This window comes from Ovis canadensis, chromosome 2, assembly GCF_042477335.2.
Source record: "Ovis canadensis isolate MfBH-ARS-UI-01 breed Bighorn chromosome 2, ARS-UI_OviCan_v2, whole genome shotgun sequence".
NCBI classification, from domain to species: Eukaryota; Metazoa; Chordata; class Mammalia; order Artiodactyla; family Bovidae; genus Ovis; species Ovis canadensis.
Genome location: NC_091246.1, coordinates 183,329,499 through 183,355,882, shown reverse-complemented (window position 1 = coordinate 183,355,882; position 26,384 = coordinate 183,329,499). Strand labels below are relative to the sequence as shown.

Below are 26,384 nucleotides of genomic sequence, written 5' to 3'. Positions count from 1 at the left end.
TGTAACTAGTGCTAAAGCACCAGGGGATAAGGGTTATCAAAAGGTGACAACTTGTTAGTCTACTGACCACTGGCTCTCTTTGGATGTCTATAGAGTTAATGCGGCCTGAGGCACAAGGCCACACACATAAGCGGAGCAGACAGGCATAACCTCAAGAGATCTTCAGCATCCTGGGATCATCTTCCTCTCCAGGAGTCTGTCATGCACACTCACACCACTGCCCCTTTATGTAGGCTTCCCTCTGCCTGGAATGTTCTTTCTCTTGTTTCTCTATTCCTCAGGCCCACTTTATATGTGAGAGCACTGAGAAGTATTCCTTACCTCCCTGAACAGGAAGAATTACTCCCTCCCCTTTATTCCCAGAGACTTCTTTTACAGCCCTGGTCAGAATTCTGTAATACTTCTTTAGGTCTCTCTGCATCACTATAAACTTACTTTTTGCACTCTCATACAACTAAATCTATGATTCTTTTTCACAAAGTACAAGGAATGAATGAATGAAGTAAACGTGTACAGGATTCCTCCAACAGAGGTAAGTGGGGTAGCTCTCAGCCCTGGGGTCAGATCGTCCTTTCTTATTTATCTCCAGGTAAGAATGGACAGAGAGAGAGAGAAATCTGAGCAAAACAAGCTGACCGGTACCCAGCCAAGAGTAAGACATGTGGTGTACCTGATAGACCATTATATTAACCGTTTCTTCTTTTTTCTGTTCTGGAGGTCCTTGACTTTGTAGTAAATTTCGTACTGTTTCTTCCATTCTGAAAAATGAACAAACAAAAATAAATAGATGGATAAATAAATAATTTAATAAATGTTTCCTATTAACATGGGTCTTATTCAGTTAGTAGAAATCATTCTTTAGTAAATGATTCTCTAAGCTTAAAGCCTAGAAATCTCTCTTCTCTCCTCTCTCCTTCATCCCCTGTATTAAGAATCTGTCATAAGTCCTCTACGATCATTTTGCAGAATGGCCCTGGCTTCTCTCTCTTTTTGTTTACCATTCAGGTCTCTATCCTTGGACTCTCATGTCTGTACTATTGCAAACATCTTCCAACATCCGTCTTCACTTTCAATTTGACACAATGTCACTCCAGTAATTTTTCTGAAATACTCTCTTGATTTTTTAAAAATCGATTTTCAGAGTCGACAAATCCTACATGAATGCATTTTCACCATTAATATACTGTTACATCTTTCCATGGTGATCTTTCTATGTCAGCACACAAAGATCTACTTTATTCTTTTCAACTACTTCCTAATATTCCGTAATATGAATGTACCATACATTTTTTAAACATTCCTCTGCTGATGGAATTTAAATTGCTTCAAAATTTTTGCTATTTCAATTAATACATTTACAAATACATCTTAATGCACATTTATGAATATTTCTATAGGTCACATTATACCATATATTGTATGCCATAATCTTATTAAGTACGCACATCACAGTACCCCTTTCCAGTACCTCCTCCCTCAAGCCTAAAAGAGAAGAGCAAAACACACACACTCATTTCCATTTCCAGACAACTACTTTCTGGAATGCCAACAGCCTTTCATCTTCTCATGGGCCATCCATCTTTCAAAATCCACCTCAAGTTTCACTTCCTAAGAGACTTCTTATTAGTACCCTACCTGTATGAATTCTTACAACCCTATAGTTATTCTTTCATTTTAAAATTCTCCATTTTAATCCTCAAAGATTTCATGTATGCATGCTTTGTCCTTTGAAGTAAATTACAATATTTTGTATAGAACCACATCATATATTCTTAATTTATCCTTCAATTCTGGATAAAGTAAACACTCAGAAGACAATATTATGTGAATCTCTGATTGATTCATTTTTTTTAATATTAAATGCTTACTCTGTAACAAGCAATGAAAATGCGTATTCAAACTGTATTCAAATGGCTTTGTCCTTGGGATTTTATCTGTGAGGATTCATGGACTAGAATTCTGAGAGCGGGCCGCCTGAATGAAACACAGTGAACACAGTGCTCTTGTGCCCAGAGCCTGAGTCAAGTCCCATCCTGAAGCATGTATTCTACTGACTCAATATGATCCTAGTTCAGAAGAGTTGTAGGGAGAAGCAGACTAAGCCCTCTCTCTCTCTCTCGGGCATCTAGCAAGACAAATTAGGGGCTGTAGGGGCCTATGAATTCCTGGAAGTGGCAAGACCCTTACAGTAACCAAGGTAGTGTGGTTGAGAAAGCCAGCTTCTCATATGGTCATCATTACTTAGCATTACTTAGCATTACTTAGCAGCAGAGAAAAGACACTGCAGATGAACTGGGATAATCCAAACCTGGGTTACAATTGGGGAAATTCTGCCTTCTCAGGGAGTGGAACCATTATCCTTTCAGGATTTGGAGAAAATAGTGGACACTGATTATGAGTATGCAGAGAATGATTTTTTTTGCACATTTACACAAGCCACCTCTTCATGACTCCATCTAGGAAAACAAAATACATTCCCAATAGTTTCACATATCTCATTTTATTAATGGTGATTAGTAGTACTTTAAGCTTGTCAAAGAACTCTCTCATCTATTAATCATTATAATGCACTTTTGGCTCAGTAGGTAGAGTCTGCCTGCAATGCAGGAGATGCAAGTTTGAGCCCTGGATCAAATTGGGGCTGGAAAGATCCCCTGAAGGAAGATACAGCAACCCACTCCAGTATTCTTGCCTGGAGAATCTCATGGACAGCGAAGCCTTACAGGCTACAGTACATGGGGTCACAAGGAGTCAGACATGAATGAGCATATGGCAGCAGCAATGCACTTTTTAAAATATCATTATTCCTCTGTGGTAGATGAAAAAGCTGAGGCCCAGAAAGGTTAAGTGGCTTACTCACACGATCACGGTTAGTTGGATAGGGAGTTAGGATTAAACTATTTTCATGACTGTAAAAACAGCATCCTTTTTCCACTAGGCTTTATTTACATTCGAGGAAATGATTTTAAATGAAGTAGAGTCTTAACTCCTAATTAGGAGTTATTTGTGAACACCTATTAGCTGCTAAACCCAAGAAAGCACAAATATTATTTCTGACCTGTGGAGAGGTTAGAAAGACCTGGTAGAAAAGACAAAGTAAGTTTGTGAAGAAGTTACAAATTCTGAAATATTAAGTGATTTTAACACTTTCGAATTTCATTTTATAGAAACAGAAACAACCTCTTTAATGGTAGTAGATTTTCTATGATATTTGCTAAACCTATCAGAAACAAGAAAAGTAGGGATTCACTGGTGGTTCAGCAACTAAGACTGAGTTCCCAAAGCAGGGAGCCTGGGTTTAATCCCTGGTCAGGGAACTAGATCCCACATGCCACAACTGGAAGAATCTGCATGCTGCTAGGAAGACTGAAGATCCTACATGCTGCAACTAAGACAAAGCATAGCAAAATAAATAAATATAAACATTTTAAGTAGGAAAAAAGAGAAGGGTAATGATAATGTTAATAACTTGTCCAAGATCACTCAGCAGAGACTAGGCTCTCATCTCCTAAATATTAATCTACTCTTTTCCTACCTTAGCAAAGAGACTGAAAGTCTCTCTCACGTCAATCCTTACTTTAATCATTTATATAAAAATTTGGCTTAATTATGGCCCAATAGTTAAAACTCAGTTAAAATAAAATCTTGTCTTTGTCATAAATAAATTAGAATACAATTCTGTTTCAGTGCATATCTTGCTGAATTATCTCTTCTGTATAATTAAAAGTTCTATGCATGAGTTGCTGGATCAAAAAGAAAAACATTTATTCACCTTCTCCCCTTTCTTCTTGACTTCACAGTTTAAAAAATAAGAAAGAAAAAAGAGGGCGTGGACAGAAAATTGTTAAAACAGAATCTCAAGCAGCCTAGACCCACAGTAACACTATGAACACTTTTCTGGCACAAATTCATGATTAATTAAAACCAGTTATATATCCAAGCTACAGCGTGGAATAGAGTTGTAGGGACTCAGCTTAATTCTTGATTAAAAAAATAAAGTTGTCTCATCTTTTCACAACCTTTATGAATCTGGTGACAGAGAAATATTTTGAACCTGATAAGAATATACCATTATTTATTCCCTAATGACATTTTTAAAAAAGATTATCATTTAGTAAACTCCCTTATTTTAAAAATCAAAGACGTGAAGCACCATCCATTGTAGTATAATGTCCAGTGACACTTTATTTTATTATTTTGATAGCTGGTGTATGAGTCTAGTCTGCACACAGAACAATTACACTAGCCACTTCCCAAATGTGAACTAAAAATAATTCAATTCCTTTTTCCAGGTCAGGCATGGGCAGAGTTTTCTTGCTTGTAAGTTGCTGATTTGTTGAACATATCATTAAACACTAACCTTAATTAATATCTTCTAGTTCTGTTTTTTTCCCCACTTTTGTCTAACCTGAGATTAAATCCTTTCATCCTCTAAGTATGGGTCAAGTAACTATCATAACTAAAAACTGTCTAGGCTAAAATTATACTTGGTGAGATGTAATAAATTTTAATACATATTAAGTGAACTATTTTTTAAAAGTTAGGTCCTATACACATCAGACAAATAAACTAAATTCATATGCAAACAATATATTTTAGATAACATAGATAAAAATATAAGAACTGCATTTAATTAAAAACAGATTCCATGTTTTACAGTATATATCACTTAATTACCACCACCACTATAGTATTTTCTCTAGGGGAAGAAAACAAAGGTTTTGCTTAAAAGGGGCATAAACTTCAAGTCAGAAAAAAAGGACATTAAAAAAGAATTCATGAGAATAACAATTCAAAACCATCTAAGAGCTGGATCAGTGAGAATTTGAAACAAAATCTCCCCGTGCCCAGGGATCGACCTTTGTCACAGACCCCCCTTTTAAAGAGCACATGACTGGGGAATTGTCATTGGATCTGCTTCCTTGTCTTATAGAGACAGTCTCCCTGCACAACAAACGAAGATTCTTCTGGAAGTAAATGTTCAAAGATAATGGCTTCCTGAATCTCCTCAAGGCAGGAAACAACCTACTAATGTCACAATCAGAGAATATGATTTGAGCCCTAAAGAACTTCATTCATTCAGTAATGAAAGGATTATTAGGAAACAGGATCCCAGGGCACTCTGGGAGCAATTTATTCTAACAGCATGTAAAGGAAAGTGAACTCGTCCACACTCCTTTCTTTCTCCCCAAATCCTGCCCTCTCTTTTGCTTGCTGACATTCTGGGAACTGATCAGACCATTAGACTGAAGGGTTCTTTTGTGACTCTTGTGATCAAATATTCAGTTTAGTATGTCATTTTTGACAGAAATGGAACAAAATGAACACAAAAACAAGAAGTCACTCTCCCCAAATCAAATTAGTAACTCATAAGGCTCTTTAAACCAAAAGCTGATCATGCTTTTTGTTTTAAGAAATATACTTTAACTTGTATATTTGCTGACGAGTCACATAAAATTAAATCACTAATGCAATGTTTCAATAGTCCCTCATATTTCCTATGCGAGAAGCTTCCAGATCATAACCCACCCGCTTCTGCTAAAATGCACGCCATATTCTCTTCACCTACACGGTGCAGTTTGTCCAGAGCTGCTGCTGTGACTTGCAAATTGCTTCTCCCTGTGTTTTACTGACTCCCAATCCTCTCATTTTGAGAAAGTGTATCAGTTTAAGCAAGGATACCTCCATGACTGAACTTCATTTTAAGACAAGAAGAAAGGGACTGTGGTTCAAACAGAAAGAAGGCTGAAGGACCTGGGGCAGTGCAGCACCTCTCCTTCTCCTGGAGCCTCCCCCTTATAAAAACATGCCACATGACCCCATTTGGAGAACAGCGACCATCCAGCCAGGTCAAAGGCCATAAGCGGACAAGCATCCTTCTCACATCTGCTAGAGAAAAGAGAAATGCTTGCAAGAAAGTCTTTCATTGGATGCCTACTAGCAGGGTTAAAAAGTTTAAGCATGCTACCACTAGGGTATTCAGACAAAATACAATTCATTTATTTTGTATTTAACCAAACATCTTTTTCTTGAGCCCCCACATGCTGACTAGCATTAATTTTTGTCTCAAATCTTACTTCAAACCCTAGACCTAGTCTAACATGATGGATTTTTATTTTTTAATATAAATTTATTTATTTTAATTGGAGGTTAATTACTTTACAATATTGTATTGGTTTTGCCATACATCAACATGAATCTGCCACAGGTATACATGTGTTCCCAATCCTGAATTCCCCCTCCCACCTCCCTCCCTGTACCATCCCTCTGGGTCATCCCAGTGCACCAGCCCCAAGCATCCAGTATTATGCATTGAACCTGGACTGGTGATTCTCTTCATATATGATACTATACATGTTTCAATGCCATTCTCCTATATCATCCCACCCTCTCCCTCTCCCACAGAGTCCAAAAGACTGTTCTATACATCTGTGTCTCTTTTGCTATCTTGCATTCAGAGTTATCGTTACCATCTTTCTAAATTCCATATATATGTGTTAGTATGCTGTATTGGTGTTTTTCTTTCTGGCTTACTTCACTCTGTATAATAGGCTTCAGTTTCATCCACCTCATTAGAACTGTCAAATGTATTCTTTTTAATGGCTGAGTAATACTCCATTGTGTATATGTACCATAGCTTTCTTATCCATTCATCTGCTGATGGACATCTATGTCCTGGCTATTATAAACTGTGCTGTGATGAACATTGGGGTACATCTGTCTCTTTCAATTCTGGTTTCCTCGGTGTGTATGCCCAGCAGTGGGATTGCTGGGTCATAAGGCAGTTCTATTTCCAGTTTTTTAAGGTATCTCCACACTGTTCTCCATAGTGGCTGTACTAGTTTGCATTCCCACCAACAGTGTAAGAGGGTTCCCTTTTCTCCACACCCTCTCCAGCATTTATTGCTTGTAAACTTTTGGATCACAGCCATCCTGACTGGCATGAAATGGTACCTCATTGTGGTTTAAATTTTAAAATCCATTGAGAAGCAAGTGTCCATCAACAAGAGAATATATAAACAACTGTATGACAGATATACCTTGATTAGATAGTTTCTGGGTTCAGTTATAGACCACTGCAATAAAGTAAATATTGCAATAAAAACTCTCACAAATGGTTTCTTACTGCATATAAAAGTTATGTTTATTCTACATTGTAGCCTATTAAATGTACAACAGCATTGTATCTACAAAACCAGGTATATACCTTAACTAAAAATACTTTATTATTAACAAGGAAAAAAGCTATCATCTGATCATGCAGGGTTGACACAAGCCTTCAAAATGTAGTATTTGGGAAGTATTACACAAAAGAGTGAAACACAATAAAACAAAGTATGCCTGTATATACTTCCTACATTGGAAGACTATTCAGCAATCAAAGGGAATAAGCTGATAACATGCAGTATTGAAGGCTCTCAAAAACATTAGGCTGAGAGAAAGAAGGCACACACAAGACTAAATACTATATGATTTCATTTATATGTAACTTTAACAGGGAAAATTAATTTATGATGTAAAATTTAACAACAGTGATTGTCAAGAAAGGGCAGGGGAGGGGCAAGGACTGACTGGTAAGGAACACAAGGAACTTCCTGGGATGATGCTAATGTTCTATTTCTCTCTAGGGGTTTCAATGGATTGCACAAACATTAGCATTTGTTGGAATTCATCCAATGCTACATTTAAGATTTGTGTATATCATTATACATAAATTTTACCCCAAACAAAAAACACGGAGTAAACAAATATGGAACTCTAATTAGCAATATACATGCCCATATCTACATAATTTGCGCCAAAATATATCAATGCCTGAAATTTACTATGAAATGCTTTAATGATTAGATGATGGATAGAGAGAGAGATGGATACATGGCTAGATATATAGTAGAGCAAGTTCAGTAAAAGTGAATGGCAGAATCTAGTTGGTGGGTTTACAGTGTTTGCTATAAAATGCATTCAACTTTTTCTGTATTTAAATTTTTTTCATAATAAATTATTGACAAAGTTTTAATTGTTTTTAAATGTAGACCATTTATCTCTTGGATAGAAATATAGAAGAGAGGCAACTGCTTTTCTTCTACAATAGGTATATGCAGGTCTGGCTGTGTGGATCTCAGTCTCTACAGAGAAAGGAGATTTGGGTGTGGTGTCACCTTACACTTGGAGAGAAGTCACTTGTCTTCAGATTTGTTGCTGGCCCTTCTGCTTCCATGTGTAAGTCCTGAGGCTATTCCCAGTCTGTCTGTTCTATTTGATTAGAGCCTGGAGGTCTCTATGGCACTCTGACCTTCACTTAGCTTCTGCTTGCTACACTATTCTGAATCTTGGCCACTTTTAGTGAGTGTGCTGACCTAGCGGTTTGTCTCCAGACACTGCTGTAGGAGTGCCCTGGACCTGCTGCAGTAGGCCCCATGGGTCTCCAGGCAGCCTTGAAACCACACAGAATCTGAAGAAAGCCTGGAAAGGTAAAGCCCAGGATCTCCTCTGTACCTGAGCCTAGTGGACCACCAAGTGGATAGTCTTCTTTCCATAAGGAGAAGCCTTACCTTCGTGCTTTCTTCACACTCTGAGCTCCTCTCCATCATAACCTCATAGCATCTTATTAATAAGCTCTGAGTTCCTTAAGTTCAGTGACTGTCTTATTTATCTCTGACAACTAACCATAGCTAGTGTTACTGAGTCAGTGTTCAATAAGTTCCTTTTTAAGTGCATGAACAAATGAATCTAATAGTTCTTTTACTCATTCGTTCCCTGGCTCCTTAGATTGTCATTGCCCTACAGACCTATATGTAGATCTAACTGGTCAGAGAGAAGTCATAACAAGTGAGAGGTACCAACAAGACTAAATGGGCTGTGACTCATGGGGCTAAGATGCAGGGCTCCTGGTCATTGGTAAAACAAACCAAACATCTCCCAGAAATAACTCCCCGCTCTTTCGGTCAAATTTAATATGCAGTCTGCAGTTCATATGCTTCATCTGCAACTAATTAGCTTAGATAGTTAGAATATTATCCTAATGAGGCCAGGGTTTGCGATTCAGTCCCTAGCCTGGACACCCTTTTTCACCTGGCCAACTAATCTCTGCTAAGAAAGCCCAGTGTCCCACTGCTAAAGGAGAAAGGATCAGAGAATTATATTAATAAAGAACATATTTTGTATGGTCTCCCAAATTGTTTGCAAATCATTTGCTTTTAAATTTCTTTTTCCCATTCTACTCCCATTGCTTTCCTCAACAACCCACCCTACCTCTCCATTTTAATTGCAGTGAAAAGCTTTCCTCAAGGTCAGGAGGGGAGGAAGAGCTGACTAATTTTCAGTTTCAAGATGAAACTGTTCATGTGGAAACTTTGCTGGTTTAGAACTGGGTTCTGCTCAAGTATACCAACTTGTTTCCTTACCAAATAAGCTTCCTCACTTAGAAGCTAGCACATCTAAGCACGTAAGCAGGGAGAATTCCCAGGTCAGCTGTGACTCTGATGTTCTTAACCCAATCTTTCCTTATCCTGGTTTTAATAGTTAGGAAGACTAAATCTATGTCGACAATAACTAAAGACAGCACGGAAACTGAAATTTACTCTGGTTAAATGTGGGAGAGATAGGATTTCTTCTTTCTTTCCTAGATGATATATATTTTTAATTCAGCACAAATTTTGCCAGAATAATTCTGTTGCCCAGAAACCACAGGGCTCTTAATTCACTCATGGGGACATAGCACCATCTATAAACAGATCGAAAGGTGCTAGTCTAATTTGAATTACTGCATCATATTCACTCCAGGGCCATCTGTATGTGAGCTGAAAGCAACATAAATTTCCTCATGGGCAGGCTTATCCTGATCTTGCATGGGGAGCTCACTGTGTGGAGAGAGGCAGATTTTAAGAAGGCAAGGAAGCAAGGATATGCATTCAGGGGAAAAACCCTCATTTTTCACATCGAGTTGAAGGGAATCTCCTGAATGTTAACAAGCAAATCTCAAGTGTCTTTGCACAACAGAGGCAGAACACAAAACTGCATTTATGCATTCATGTGTTTGTAGAGTTTGCAGTAATCCAGAGATAGAGAATCCTGTGTGTACTGGTGAATGCCAGAAAGAAGTGTATCTCACTAGTTCTCACTGTCCTGAAGGCAGGGTTGGTGATGTTTCCCAAGAATCCACAAGAGGTCTACAAAATGGGCTACTTCTCTCTGTGGAGCCTGGTTTTTAATTAATTCAGTGATTATTAATATGATTAGCTTCATTAATACAAAATAATTAACAGTTAATACAGTCACCCATGTCCAATCTCAAAAGCTTGTCTCCTTTTTTTTTAAAAAAAAAAACTTTTTATTTTGTATTGAGGTATAGCTGATTAACAATGCTATGAAAGTTTCAAGTGGACAGCAAAGGGACTCAGGGACACATACACATGAATCTATACTCCCTGAAACTCTCCTCCCATCCAGGCTGCCACATAACAGTGAGTGGAGTTTCCTGTACTATACAATAGGACCTTGTTGGTTATCCATTTTAAGTATAGCTATGTGTACATGTTCATTCCAAACTCCTTAACTACCCCTTCCCCCATCCTTGCCTCCCTGGTAACCATAAATCCATTCTCTAAGTCTGAGTCTCTTTCTGTTTGTAAGTTAGTTTTGTCTCTTTAACTTCTAAATCTACCCTTATGATGTGTTCTAATAGAATTCCTCAAAATAGTGAATTTCCACAAATACACTTAGATTTACTTGGTTTTTCTAAGTTTTGTTTTCTTGAGTAGTCTGAAGAATGAATATTCTTTGAGTTTGACACTGCCCAAAAAGAACTTTGAATTAACAAGACTACTTTTAATATAAATGGATTATTTAGCACTAGTGGTACCCAACCTACCTGGCCAATGAAGGAGATTTAAGAGACACGAGTTTGGTCCCTGGGTTGGGAAGATCTCCTGAAGGAGGGCAAGGGAATCCAGTCCAGTATTCTAGACTGGTGAACACCATGGACAGAGGAGCCTGGCAAGCCACAGTCCATAGGGTTGCAAAGAGTCGGACACGACTGAAGTGACTTCACACAGCACGGCAACACGTATTATTTAGGGTACAGATCTTTATAGCTCAGTAGCCAAAGGTTAGGGAAACTTTGAAGATAACAGACATTTCTATTTGTAATCGATCCTCACTGTTTATTCTTATTGGCTGCTGATAATAGGAATAAAATAATGTATCATGAGGATACATATTAAATTGTAAGTAGAGGCTATTGTCTTTTAGAATATTAACTAGTTGGAGCATCATTTTCCCCATTTCTTAAAATGAGACTTTACCTTGGTCAAGAAAACAATGAAATGTGGACTCAGTCATCAAGATTTCTTTCTTGATTTGCACCATGCTTTTGAAAGCCGAAATCTAGTAAAGTAAGGATGTCAGGTACTCAAAATGAGGCCCTCCATATGTTTATAATTTTTTCCACAGTTGTGACTGGCTCCTCACAAGATGGTTAAGACAACCAAGAATTCACCACACACTCTGTTTTATCATGCTTCAAAACCTATTTGGGATTTGACCCAGAAAAAAATGAAGAATTGAATGAGATGATTAGACTTGCTTCTCATTGGGAAATTAATCATGAATTTGACTCTCACTTTCCACTTCTTAGAGACTCCTTTTCAGGGGGCCTGGAAGAACAAGAGTTAATGTTAAAGAGTCAAACCAACTCTACACTGGATCTGAATAATGTCCAAGGCACCACTGTAAGTCAGTATTTGTTGTTGTTGTTGGGAATATTAGAGAAGGACAGGAAAATCTAATTGACCATATTTGGGATCCAGTTATAGTGCTAAGTTTGGGGGCAAGAAAGTGCAATAGTAGCAAAGAGATGTTTTAAGAATCCATAAAACTGGCTTCTGGAGTCTCCTGGATGCCACAGGGCATTCTTCAATGAGCCTGCTCTTTAATTCATATGCTTCTTTTGACATTTGATTCATAATATCTTAGGGTGGCTTCTCTTAATCAAGAAGACAGTACTGCAAACCATAGCACAGCCAGAAAATTGATGCTACCAGATCCTCTTCCAGCCTCAACTCCTGTGGCCACAGCACAGTAAGTAAATGTAGCAGAGTCCTATACTTCCTAAAATGACATAAGTGGGTCTGTGGAAACATTTCTACCAGCTGCGCAACTCTGGACAAATCACTTACATTTCTAGAACCTTAGTTTCCTTCTCCTTGAAATGGATATATCACGTCAGTCCTACTTACCCCAGAAGGATGTTGCAAGGATGCAACAAGACAAAATGTGAAATGTTATATAAGTTGGTATTTGTTTCTCTTATGTCTTTAACTAACTTTCAGAAGTAAAGGCTCTGTGAATTGTAGATCTTCTGGAGATGGTGTGAGAAAGATAGAAAATAGTCTCTTTGGGAGTATAAACCAATCAAGTCAACACTTGATGGAGGCACCTACTGTCTTTTCCTTTTTTCAGCAACAACTGGTCTGAGGAATAACCTATCTCCTAAGTCCGGAAATGACAGGTTACACTGGTATCACAAAGAACCCCAATATCCCAGTGGCTTAAAAATGACTGATTTGTATGTTGACACACGGTCTGGGTACCTTGGCAGTCAACTGTCCTGCAGGAGTAGGGAGTTTCTATGTCCTGGCTTCCCAGGACAGTCCAGTTTATGTCTATCATCCTGGCACAATTATTGACAGCATCCTTTTCACTCCAACATTTTCTGGTTGGATGATAAAATATTATGATCTTCCTGTAAATGGAATAACTCAAGTATTCAAGCTGTTTTAGCCTCTCAACACGAGGCCTACAGTGCTACTGGGAAAAGGGACCCTGGTGAACACTGTAGGAATTTTTACTATCTCATTTCAGAAATCACTTCAATTTAAAAGCCTTTGGCCAGAACTAATCACAGGGCCTGACTAAATGCTATGGTAGCTGGTAAATTTTGTCTTCTGAGCACCCAGTAAGGAGAAGAGAACCAGATACTGGTGCTAATAAAAAGTCTTCCATATCTGCATTGTCAGAATTGAACACTTACACGGAACTACTTCTCAGTGAGTGTCTGCTCGGCCTGTCTCACTGTTCACAGTCATCTCCAGGTGGCTGACTGCCAAAACTCAAGACAGGCAAATGGGTGTTAGTCGTGTTGGTCTCTTCCCTTTGGGTATTACTCCTCTCCGTCTGGTGACTGAGCTGTCACTACTGAGACTTTTCTCCTTTCCCAACTAGATATCCACTGTCACCCTTCTTTCACCCATGCTAAATTGATGACCACCCTGCACAGTTAGTCCTTTTGAGCTTCCTGAATTGTCTACAAATGTGTTCCTTCTAATGGGAAATTTTCAACTCAACACCTTCAAAGTCTGTTTTGCTTTGAAGAACACAGTGTAAGCTTTCAGCATGACAGTTAATATACATATGTTTCTGATGTAGTCTATGTTATAGCAACTATCTATAAACATGGAAAAGCAGCCTGTACTTCCATAGAACTTTTGTGATCATCCAAGTCACATCAGAGAGGAAAATGGAAGAGGTGGTTTCTCAGTGGTGTTAGCAGAAGGAGACATTTAATGTTCCACTTATTTTTTTACCCAATAGTCCTTGTTTAAAATGTCATCACAACTCAAGATATGGCAATAACTGGCATGCTTGATCCTTAGAAATTCTGAAGTGTAGAAATGTGTCAAGATTTAACAGGTAAAAGTGAAAACTGGGGAAAAAGAAGTCAATTCAAAACCTGCTTCTGTGGTAGATTAAAAACAAAAAAGGAAACATCAGAGGAATACTCTGCAATGCCATGAAAGTGTATTTTGTCAATCATCATAATCATCTGGTATTTGGAGAGAGATGTTCCTGCCAATTACCATAAGAAAAAGGAGCTTCCTTCCTTTCCCTCCTTGCCTATCCAAATATCATGCATCCATCAAGTTCCAGACTAAATCCCATCTCCTGTTTCCCTGATAGCTCTGGTCCACTGGAGTCTCTCCTTCACCCAGTGACAAGTGTTTTCTCAAGAACAACTGCAGGAAATCACCAAGGTGGGGTGGGGGCGAATCTTATTAAAATTCAGATTCACAGGTCCACCAGAGATTTAGTGATTCAGAATCTCTGAGAATGAATCTGTATTTATTATAAGGAAATTCTTGCACATTAACTTTTAGGGATCTCTGTTATAATCTCATGTCTTCCCCAAACACTTCCTTATATACTACTTGGCATGGTTAAATAGTACAGAAACAATTTAATGTGCAGGATTCTTGTTTCAACAACTATCTGTAAGTTAGAGGGCCCCAGTATGTATCTCAGGTCTTCTTCTATTATCCCCATCACAGAATCAGTATCAATTTACCCTGAGTGTACGGAATATCTCTAGAGTTGTGGAGTTATATACTAATTAGCTTCATCTGGAGCATAGTTGATAGTGAAAAGTAGATGGGAAGTATGGTTAGATGAACCTATGTTTCATTCCAATGCTGGAAAACTTAAAGACAATTCCTTCTATAATATGAATAATCATTCTCTCATTTACTCATTCTTTCTTTCCTCATCCCCTCATGCATTTATCTATTTCCTTATTTGCTAATCAGCCACTGAACCCATCTATGCACTTTGTACTATAACCAGCCACTCAAATAAAGAAAATCAGCTAAGTATAGGAAACAGGCAGGCCAGTAATTACACTATATATAATAAGTTCCAAAAGAAGATGCCATGGAGGTGAAAAAAATCTAAGAGGCTAAGAGAGTTCCTTTGGAGGTGTTGACATGTGCTGAATTTCTGGAAATGAGTAGGATTTAATTTGACAGAAAAGAGATGTTCAAACTAATGATTTTGTTTACAATTTTTAAATCGCTTGCCATGAGATTTTGTAATGAGAAACATGCTTTAAGTGTGTACATCATAGTCTGTATGCCTACTGAATGTATGAGCATTCCATTTTAGTATTGTATAGGTTGTATAGACATTTTAGTATTGTATAGTATTGTATAGACATTTTAATCCAATGTAAGGCATTTTCCCATCATTGTTAGCTAAACTAGTTAAGGTTCTTCCAAATAAGTTACATACATTTAAAGTTATGTTCACAGTTTTATGGAAATTTATAACTACGTTTTGAACAGTGTCAAACAGAGCCTCTAGTTACTGCTCTCCAACTGATACATATTCCTAAATGGAGCACTGGTCTCATTACATTCCATGCACATATGTATTTATTCCCCACAACTTGGGATGTTCAGCTTTCCTCCACTATTTAGATTCTGTTCTTCTTGACTTTGAATGTCTATGAGAAAATGAAGAATAACCACATCAGAATATCTGTTGCTAAGAAATAGTTAATATGATAAAACTAGTACCAATAGCTGCAAAATTTCCCAACCAGAAGGTTAAGATTAAATAACAGTGGATTGTTTTCAATTATTTCTTATTGTGGAATACAAGCTGTTCTATAGCACTTTTATTGCACATTTCTGCCCAGTGAAATAGAGGCTGGAAATAGGGTGACTTTTGGTGAAAAGAGTGCCCATTTATCCTCGAATTTTCAATGCTTCAGAAAGAAAGAAGCAAGGATAGTTGGGAGAAAGGGCAGAGAACCTCTGCACTAACTTAAAAAAAGAAAAAACATTTTGATATGTAAAAGCACCAGAGAAACCAGTTTTCAGGCTTATCGCAAAAGAAAAAAAATGAGACACCAAGTACCGATAAACACTCAAAATCTGCCAAGTGTCAGGATTTTTAAAATGTAAATGATGAGTGAGAATACACTATGCTGATTGAATTGCTAGAAATTATCATGGCAGCATGCATAGATACATACAACATTAACTGCTTTTAATGTTAAAGCTATGCTATTTTAGGACTTCCAAACCCATGGTCAGAAGTCCTTTTCTGCCCCCGTCTCCCTGTGAACATGAGCAACTAGGCAGACCTCTGTTGTCTGTCCACTCATGTGGGATTACTGCAATACTGGTAAATTCTACACACCCACACTATACAAAGGGCTTCCCAGGCGGCACTAGTGGTAAAGAACCTGCCTGCGAATGCAGGAGATGTAAGAGGTGTGGCTTCAGTCCCTGAGCTGGGAAGATCCCCTGGAGGAGGGCATGGCAACCCACTTCAGTATTGCTGCCTGGACCACAGGTTGTGCCACAGGGTCACAAAGAGTAGGACCTGACTGAAGTGACCGCTGCAGTGACTTAGCACGCACTCATGCGTACTATACAAATATCCAAAACCAAGTAATAAGCAGAACATTCAACTTTCTTCCAGTCATCCTTACCTTCCTCTACATGAAGAAGAACACATTTAATCATAAAGAACAGAGACTTCTTCTAGATTGGAAAGGGGAGGGATAGGGTCACTCCACAATAACCTATTAGAACACAGATCCCCTAGGACCTAATTATCTACCTCTCATCAGGCTATAAGGGACTCTAAAATGATATTGCAGTTTTTCTACAGCCAAGAAATTGATTGATGAAGCTGAGTAAATCTAGCGCCAACGTACTTCTTATGGGTGAGTATTGGCAGTAACCACAGCCTGTAACAAGGAGCTGTCATTACCACTCAGCAGTCACTAAGTATACAGAAGAGGGCATTTGTATCCACACTGACTGGTGGTCATTTCCAGATTTTTCTGCTTGGATATACTGGATAATTTTCACTCGGCAAGACACGTTCCTCTGGTCTTTGCTTTGACACCCTACTCTCTGGGAGGAAATTCAATACATCTGTAACATCTCAGTGACAACGCCAATGAGGAAACTAATGTCCTCCCTGAGCCCCTCTGCCATGGCTGCTACTGGGCCCCTGGGTTCTATCCTCTTCCATCTCTTCTGGACCTTTGCTCTCATACCTGCCCTGTTGCTGGTCTCTCTCTCTCCATAAGCTTTTTGTTCATTTGTTTTTAATTTTAAATCAGATGTCAAACAAGTTAACATCAATTTTACCCTAATGGATCTTCCTTTGCCCCACTCCCTCTTTGCAATGTATTCCTCTTTTCTCTCCTCTTACCATCTATATTAAAGAATAGTTTATATGTTCTATTTTCACATTTTTCCCCACCAGATTAATCTCAAAGACTACCTTTCACCCAACTTCTACCCTGATGTCTATGCTCAGACTAGTTTCTTATCATCAGTAGACCTAAAATCACCACACTCACTAATCTGTCCTAAGTCTTTTGACTTAAAGCGTCTGCCTACCTTGGTCACCCCTTCCTTCTTGAAGCTTTCCTCTCTCTTGCTTCCACGGCTACATCCTCCACATACTCCTCCTTCCTACCGAAACATGTCTCTATTTCCTACTGAGGTCTCCTCTCCCATCACCTAAAGATGAACACACCTCATGGCCAAGGCCTCAGTCTTCTGTCCTCTCTTTCTGCTAGCTCTTTCTCTACCTGTCTTTTTCTCCAATCTCATTTATTACCTCTTGTGCTCTGTTTTTCCAAAGCTAAATCTCTAAGCCCAGATCTGGCACTTACTCAGTGCTCAACTTAATGCCATGCCAGAACTTCATACTCAGCATATACACACTCACCAGCAACATCTTCCCCAGATAGTCTGCCTTCTTCTTTTCCCTGTTGGGTCTGGTACTGTTTTATTGCCCTTGGCAGACTCCCTGCCACTTCCATACTTTCCCTGATGGCTCAGGGGCAGAAAGCCTGGGAATTTTACTACCTCACACACCATTACCTGGTTTCAGGTTCTTTCAATGAGGTGCATGAACAAAATTTTGAAGGTTGAAAAGAAGCCTACGTTTTTCTCCTCTTCCAATAGTGGTGGAGATCATGTGGGCTTCCAGAATGTCAAGTTTTGCCACAGTTGGCTGGCACTTGCGCTTCCTTGCCTGTTAGCAGTCTTGGGACTGACTGCAGGGCTGCTGTGACTACTGTTCTCACAGTTTCTGCATCTTTGGAAGTGGCAACAAACACTCTGACTGTGGACCACAGCTCAGCTTGAACCTGACAGCAGCGGTCCCCTTAAGGATGCTCCTTGAACCTTTCCTTTTGTTGTTGCGGGCATGTACTCCCCTGGATGGAATCCCTCTATGCTGCAGCTATCCTTTTCCTGACTGATCCCGAGACCACTCCTTTCCCAGTCACTCAGGATGAAAGGTCTGCAGCATCTTTTTGAACTGTCCCCTCTTTGCCATCCAAGTCCCACCACTTTCCAAGCACTGCCAACTCTTCCCTTTCAGTGCCCTCCTCTTTCCTTGATCAATGTCTCTCCTTTGATGAGGCTCTCTATTTCTTGCCACTGAACAACACTAAACATTTCTAACTAGTTCCCATAACTAGTAAGTCTCTTCATCACCCTCAATCACCATCAGGCCACCCTCCAAACAATAATGGTCATGCTTTCAAGAATTTGGTTACAAACATTACATGAGCCCATATTCCCTGCCCACAGGACAGAGTGAATCACATAGCAGGCTATGTGCAATATTTCCTTCTTCCTGTGGCCTTATTATATCCCGCTCCTTCCCTCCTCCCATAGCATATGTCCAGTCAATCACAGCCAGCTGGAATTCACTCTTACAATAGAACACTTGCTTTCTGGACTCCACACCTACTTCTCATCATTTTCCCGTTTACAGTGTGACTTTCCTCCACCCCCTATGGAGGTCTTCAAATCCTTTAAGAATCAATTCAACTGTCACTGGGACTCTCCATATCTGGCTAGATTCCTGCAGCCTTCTGAACCTGACCTGGCTCATCCTACATCTCAATAGCTGTGCTGACCCTGTGACCCAACATGGGAGCCACATAGCTTTCACTTAAACTGTATTCTCTATGCGGGCTTCCCCGATAGCTCAGTGGTAAAGAACCCACCTGCCAATACAGGAGACATGGGCTTGATCTCTGAGTCGGGAAAATACCCTGGAGAAGGAAATGGCAACCCACTCCAGTATTCTTGCCTGGAAATCTCATGGACAGAGGAGCCTGGGGGGCTACAATCCATGAGATTGTAAAAGAGTTGGACATGACTTAGCAACTAAACAACAATAGCAAATTCTCTATGCTTGGCTTCAGTCTTTGGTTTGGTAAATTGTGAAAACCAGAAAACATAGTACTAAGTTCACTTGCCATGTCTGCGATCCAAGCTAGACCCTAATCTGACTGAGATCTGAGCACTAAGGGTTCACCTATTTAATAGTTAATGAGGTACTCCAACTAACTTCCCAATCTCTGCCAAGCCATAGTCTTATAGAGACTATTGCTTAAATTTAGTGAATCATGAGATCTCAAAGTTTCTCATATATAATTTTTTATTTTAAGATTTTCTTTTTTATAGGTAAGATCTAGGACTCTAAATGGGTAAACATATACATTAAGTTGAATCATGTGGAATCGTTGATATTTGACCATTTTTGATCTATAAAATGATAGTTATACATGGTTCAACCTAATAAATACATGGAAAGAGATTTTCATTGCAGGTATTTTTCACAATAACGTCTGCTATATGTAAAAGGCACAATTAACAAATGCACTGAAGGACAGATATATCTCATGGAAAAGGGCTTTAATGATGACAACAGTAATGGTGATACTTATTGCATACTTACTATTATACCAGCTATCATGGTGAGAATGTTACACAGATACTCTCTTACATAGATTATATCTTTTCTGTCCTCATAAAAACTTACGTTTTAATCAGTATTGGATAAATAGAGAAACTGCTGGTTGAAATGGTTAAGGAATTTTCCCAAGATCACTGAGCTAGTAAGCAATGGAAGAATCTGAAGGAAGACTTATTCTGCAGTTGTAGAATGAGAAGATTTATTCTACACTTAGCCACATAAAATAAAATTAACTATCTCCTGGAGTCTTTCAGATCCCTTGGTTCCTCCAGACAATGCCAGGAAGAAGAATGAAGAGAAATAGAATTCAAGGAAGAACCTAAATGCCACCTCCTCCTCAAAGCTGGGGCTTTGGTCTATGTGCAGTATTACTACACAGTCCTTTCTCTCTCCTTCCCCTTTGGCTGGACTTATCATATGTTGCCTCTTTTCATAGCTCTGTATATGCTGAAATTTCTCAGTTAAGTTGTAAAACTTCAATAAGATGTTAATATAAGCATGTGCAATGTGTTTCATTTCCAAGACCAAGGAACAGATACTTTATTTTCACCTAAACACAACCCATCCATCCATCCATCCATCTAACAATTACTGGATATTAACATTGCTGACTGCAAAGAACACTAAAATAAAAGACCTAGTCTCTACTCAGAAGGAACTTACTACTGGTTAATGGGGCACAAAAAAGTGTGACAGCACAAACAACAGTCCACATTACGTATGATGAGAGAGGTAAGCCTGAATGTGCGGAGAGCAGAGAAGTGGGGCATCCAGCAGTCGTTTTTAAAAGCCTGATATTATTGAGGTGAAGCTGGAAAGGTGAGTCAATTAGCCATCTAAAAAACTTGAGAAAAGGATACTCAGAAATAAAAAACAGCTTGTGCAAAGACATTAAAGAGGCTGAGATACTCAAATCATTGTGAGTGTTTGATTTGGCTTAGGGATAGAAATAAACAAGCAAGTAGACGAGAGAAATAGGAAAGGGAAAGGAACTTGGAAAGAAAAAAATGAAAGAAAAAAGGAAAACAGTTTTTTTTAAAAAAGGAAACTAGTGAAATTTGCCTTTGATTTTGGGAAAGTTTCAATGAAGATAAAGCAGCCACCCCATACCAACCAATACAACCAGATGAATTCAGAGCTACTGCTCAGTGGCCATGACCCTAATGCTCAGAATCACCCACAAAAGAGATCCTGGCATGTAAGAAGAAAAAGAGTCACCATCTCACAAAAAGTCTGTTGATTTATAATAACTTTTGGAAAGTTGAAAATGTAGTTCCATGGGTACAAAAGGCTGATGAAAATAAAGAAGGTTCTGTTTCTACCTGCTTTGGTAATTGTAGCTCTTTAGCTGAACAGATGTGCATTTCACCAAAATCTGATGGAAACAAATCTTCACAGGCCTTCTGTATTAAGAAATAATTTAGCTGCCTTCCCCAGAGCTGGTATGCTCTTTTTCTAAATACAAAATAAGACAAGGAAACTGGTCTTTTGGAATCCTTAATTAAGCAGTATTAGTCCTAGAGAAGAAAATAGGGTCTGTTTCCAAAATAAATCGTAATAAAACAAGAGGAGGTTTTCTATGTCTGGACACATTATTAAAGACATTCAGTGTAAGGGAGGATTTAAGTATATTTCTTAAAAGTTTGTGTCTGAAAGGTTCAGGAAGAGATAAGTGTGTCTGGCTAACAGAACAGAGTTAATGGCCATCTCCAAAGTGATCAGCCTTATGGAGAAGACATCTGCTTACCTAACTAGAAAATATAATTTTGACAGAAAACCAGGAGATATACGGCAATGCAATATTTATGGACTGCAACTCAAATGAAACCACCTTTTAATATGTAATTGAATGACACAACAAATTTATAACACACCTTCTACATTTCCTAAATTTGCATTGAATAATGGCAAAGGGCAAGGAAACTACTCCGTTGTTAACTGATTGAGATGCAGCGTGAAAGGTGTTCAAATTTATATTCTTTCCATACCAATCTTCTATTTTTATTTATATGATCATTTCCTGACAAACATAATAAAACAATGCCTGCAGAATTTTTATTAGCAAAGTGCTAAGGCAATACTGCTGTGCCTATCTGAACCATCTGCTAATGACTCATGCCAAAATCTATTTGTATTATTTCATTTTCTTCCTTCCTATGAGTTCTGAAGGTTATCATTTCCCATTGAATTGATCCTGGCCACCTTCGAGGCACATAAGTATTCTTTTGGCATTTCACCTTCTTTGGGAAACCCCTGGGTATTCAGATTCATTATGGAAATTCCTAAAAACAAAGCCAGGTTAGAGTTTAGAATTGTAATATAACTTTCTTTTCCTAATGGACCAGAGGGCTACTTGTCACTAGTGACAACCTTCTAGAAAGATATGTACTGGATCGCATGTACACCATAGCCAAAATCACAAGTATACTGGCATCTCCCCTACCTCTTCATAGCAGTTCTTCAGAGCTAAGAGAGGGGCTGTCTCCTGGGCTATAGCCCTCAGTATGGTCTCCAAATAATACTGAAACTCACAACTCTTACGTTGTGTGTTTCATGGAGTTCTGCCCCCAGGAGACACTACATTATTTGCATGAAGATCACAACAAAGAGGAAGGGGGCAAAATGATTAGGAGTATGAGTTTTGGTTCCAGAAAGCTGGAGTTCTACTTCTTCTAGATTTAGTATCTCTGGGCCACAGTGTCCTTACTCCTAAAGCAGGGATAAACACATTTATTACATCTTACAGAAGGTATGATGGTCACATAAGTTTAAAAGATTTAAAGCACTTAGAATTATACACAAGCGTTTCTGTTGCTCCCTTGCTCAATAAGTGTATAGTCATCATTTGCTCAGGGGTACGAAATAATTAACAAAATCCCTTGAAAGACAGGCTCCCAAGGAGTTTTTCCACTTTCTTCTTTGTGGGTACTCAGAGAGAGAAGGAGTACAAATTTTCAGCTATACTAATTCAAGAAGAACTTTGTCTTAAAAATAACAAGTTCATGGTTAGAATTACACAAAGTCATAGAGCAAGCCTACAAGGTATGATAAGTGGAGAATGCGTAAAGGACTTCCAACCCTCTAGCCTTGTTGATATTTGAAAGTTACTAAAGGTTAATTTCTTTAGTTTAAATTATTTCCTACTAATTATTAGGGATATGCAAATCACAGTGAGATACCATCTCACAACTGTCAGAATGTCTATCATCAAAAAGTCAAGAAATAACAAGAACTGGTAAATTGGAAGTGGTCAAACAGGAGATGGCAAGAGTGAACATTGGCATTTTAGCACTCAGTGAACTAAAATGGACTGGAATGGGTGAATTTAACTCAGATGACCATTACATCTACTACTCTGGGCAAGAATCCCTTAGAAGAAATGAAGTAGCCATCACAGTCAAAAAAGAGTCTGACATGCAGTACTTGGGTGCAATCTCAAAAATGACAGGATGATCTCTGTTCATTTCCAAGGCAAACCATTCAATATCACAGTAATCCAAGTCTATGTCCCAACCAGTAATGCTGAAGAAGCTGAATGGTTCTATGAAGCCCTACAGGACCTTATACAACTAACACCCAAAAAAGATATTCTTTTTATTACAGGGGACTGGAATGCAAAAGTAGGAAGTCAAGAGATATCTAGAGTAACAGGCAAGTTTGGCCTTGGAATACAAAATGAAGCAGGTCAAAGGCTAACAGAATTTTGCCAACAGAACGCACTGGTCATAGCAAACAGCCTCTTCCAGCAACACAAGAGATGACTCTACATATGGACATCACCAGATGGTCAATACCGAAATCAGACTGATTATATTTTTTGCAGTCAAAGATGGAGAAGCTCTATAGAGTTAGCAAAAATAAGACTGGGAGCTGACTGAGGCTTAGAACATGAACTCCTTATTGCAAAATACTGACTTAAGTTGAAGAAAGTAAGGAAAAACCACTAGACCATTCAGGTATGACCTATCAAATCCCTTATGATTATACAGTGGAAGTGAGAAATAGATTCAAGGGATTAGATCTGATAGAGAGAGTGCCTGAAGAACTATGGATGGAGGTTCATAACATTGTACAGGAGATGGTGATCAAACCATCCCCAAGAAACAGAAACACAGAAAGGCAAAATCATTGTCTGAGGAGGCCTTACAAATAGCTGAGAAAAAAAGAGAAGCAAAAGGCAAAGGAGACAAGAAGATATATCCATCTGAATGCAGAGTTCCAAAGAATAGCAAGGAGAGATAAGAAAGTTTTCCTCAGTGACAAATGCAAAGAAATAGAGGAAAACCAAAGAAGGAGAAAGACTAGAGGTCTCTTCAAGAAAATTAGAGATACCAAGGGAAAATTTCATGCAAAGATGGGCACAATAAAGAACAGAAATTGTATGGACCTAACAGAAGCAGAAGCTGTTAAGAAGAGGTGGCAAGAATATACAGAAGAACTATACAGAAAAGATCTTCATGACCCGGATAACCATGATGGTGTGATCACTCACCTAGAGCCAGACATCTTGGATTGAGAAGTCAAGTGGGCCTTAGGAAGCATCACTATGAACAAAGCTAGTGGAGGTGATAAAATTACCGTTGAGCTAATTTAAATCATAAAAGATGATGCTGTAAAAGTGCTACACTCAATATGCCAGCAAATTTTGAAAACTCAGCAGTGGCCACAGGACTGGAAAAGGTCAGTTTTCATTCCAATCCCAAAGAAAGGCAATGCCAAAGAATGCTCAAGGTAAAGTCACTCAGTCATGTCTGACTCTTTACAACCCCATGGACTGTAGCCTGACAGGCTCCTCTGTCCATGGGATTTTCCAGGCAAGAGTCCTAGAGTACGTTACCATTTCCTTCTCCAGGGGAAGAATGCTCAAACTACCGCACAATTGCACTCATCTCACACACTAGCAAAGTAATGCTCAAAATTTTCCAAGCCAGGCTTTGACAGTACGTGAACTGTGAACTTCCAGATGTTCAAGCTAGATTTAGAAAAGACAGAGGAACCAGAGATCAAATTGCCAACATCTGCTGGATACCAAAAAATCGAGAGTTCCAGAAAAACATCTACTTCTGCTTTATTGGCTATGCCAAAGCCTTTGACTGTGTGGACCACAGCAGACTAGGAAAATTCTTAAAGAGAAGGGAATACCAGACCATCTTACCTGCCTCCTTAGAAATCTGCATGCAGGTCAGGAAGGAACAGATAGAACTGGACATGGAACAACAGACTAGTTCCAAATCAAGAAAGGAATACGTTAAGGCTGCATATTGTCACCTTGCTTATTTAATTTAAATGCAGAGTACATCATGTGAAATGTTGGGTTGGGTGAAGCACAAGCTGGAATCAAGATTGCTGGATGGTATATCAGTAACCTCAGATATGCTGATGACACCACCCTTACGGCAGAAAGAGAAGAACTAAAGAGTTTCGTGATAAAAAGTGAAAGAGGAGAGTGAAAAAGCTGGCTTAAAACTCAACATTTAGAAAACTAAGATCATGGCATCTCATGGAGGATTCTCATAAAATTAAGATTAGAACTACAGTATTATCTGGCTATCCTAATTCTGGGTATTCATACAAAGAATATGAGAACACTAACCTAAAAAGATATCTGCACCCCCAGGTTCATAGTGGCATTAATTACAATAAACCAATATATGGAAACCACCTGAGTATTCATCAGTTGAATGGACAAAGAAGACATGGCATTTACAGACAGTGGAATAGCTCAGCCAGAAAAAAAGATGAAAGCCTACTATTATGTGACAACAAGGATGGACCTTGAGGGCATTATGCTAAGTGACATAAGGTAGATGGAGAAAGACAAGTTCCATACTATTTTACTCATAGGTGGCACATAAAAAAGCTAATAAGGTACAAATGAACAAATACAAAGCAAGTGAACATAGAAATCTAAACAAAAACAAGCATATAAACAAAAGAACAAATTAGCAGTTTCCAGAGAGGAAGGGATTGGGGGAGGGTAAAATGGTTAAAGGGGATCAACTGTATGGTGATAGAAAAAACAATTATGGTGTTACAGTTTTTATGATAATAAATAAATAAAAAGCTCTTGGAGGGAAAACATTAATGAAGGAAATAGGCCTGGCCATAGGATGAATGGAATCCTATTTGTTAACGTTTTCGATTGTACAGTATCATACTGAGAAATTTACTCCCCTTTCAGCAACTAAAACCCAGGGATACCTTACTGAGCTGTTACTTGGAGAGGAGATAATACAATACAAGAAAGCCACATAGTAGAGCACCTGGTGCTCAGGAGACACTTGATGTGTTGCAGTATCCTCTTCATTCTTTATCATTTTAAATCACTGAGAAGAGTCTATCCGATTTTTCTGAAGTAAAAGTTCATGGACAGTGAAGGCAGCAGAATACACTACCCCAAAATATGACTGTAGGATTTCAGGACACATCATCTCAAAATATACTGCTTTGACACTGCGATTATTTTGAGCTGCAGGCACTTGAGAAAAGCAGCAAGTGTAGGGGAAAGTTTTCCCTGAACGCCCCTCCTCTGCCTAAAGACAGATCTTCCCAAAGAAACTCCATTGTCATCCATCCCCTTCCCGGGAATGTCCTCAACCAGGAAAAATTGACTTGTCACAGGAAAGAAGACTAGACCTTGGTACCACACCCAGACAAACTTTGCCACAAATGATCACATCTTTCATCTGTTCTCCAAGGACCCATTTATCTTTCCGAATAATCATTTACTCTCCTCTAAGAGGCCTTCACCCTCCCCCACTTTCCCTGTGAAGATGAGCTCTAATCCTAAATCCTAAAGCCATCTT

The 26,384-nt window shown here is 38.7% G+C and overlaps 1 protein-coding gene across 8 annotated transcripts in view; it reads right to left on the bottom strand.

Moving 5' to 3' along the window:
* Positions 1-26,384, bottom strand: part of NCKAP5 (NCK associated protein 5) — a 1,138,328-nt gene that overhangs the window by 348,809 nt on the left and 763,135 nt on the right. For all 8 annotated transcript variants that reach the window (XM_069577706.1, XM_069577709.1, XM_069577704.1 and 5 more), the window contains one exon: positions 671-758. In XM_069577706.1, coding sequence (XP_069433807.1) covers positions 671-758 — 88 coding nt within the window. The remainder of the gene's footprint in view (positions 1-670; positions 759-26,384) is intronic.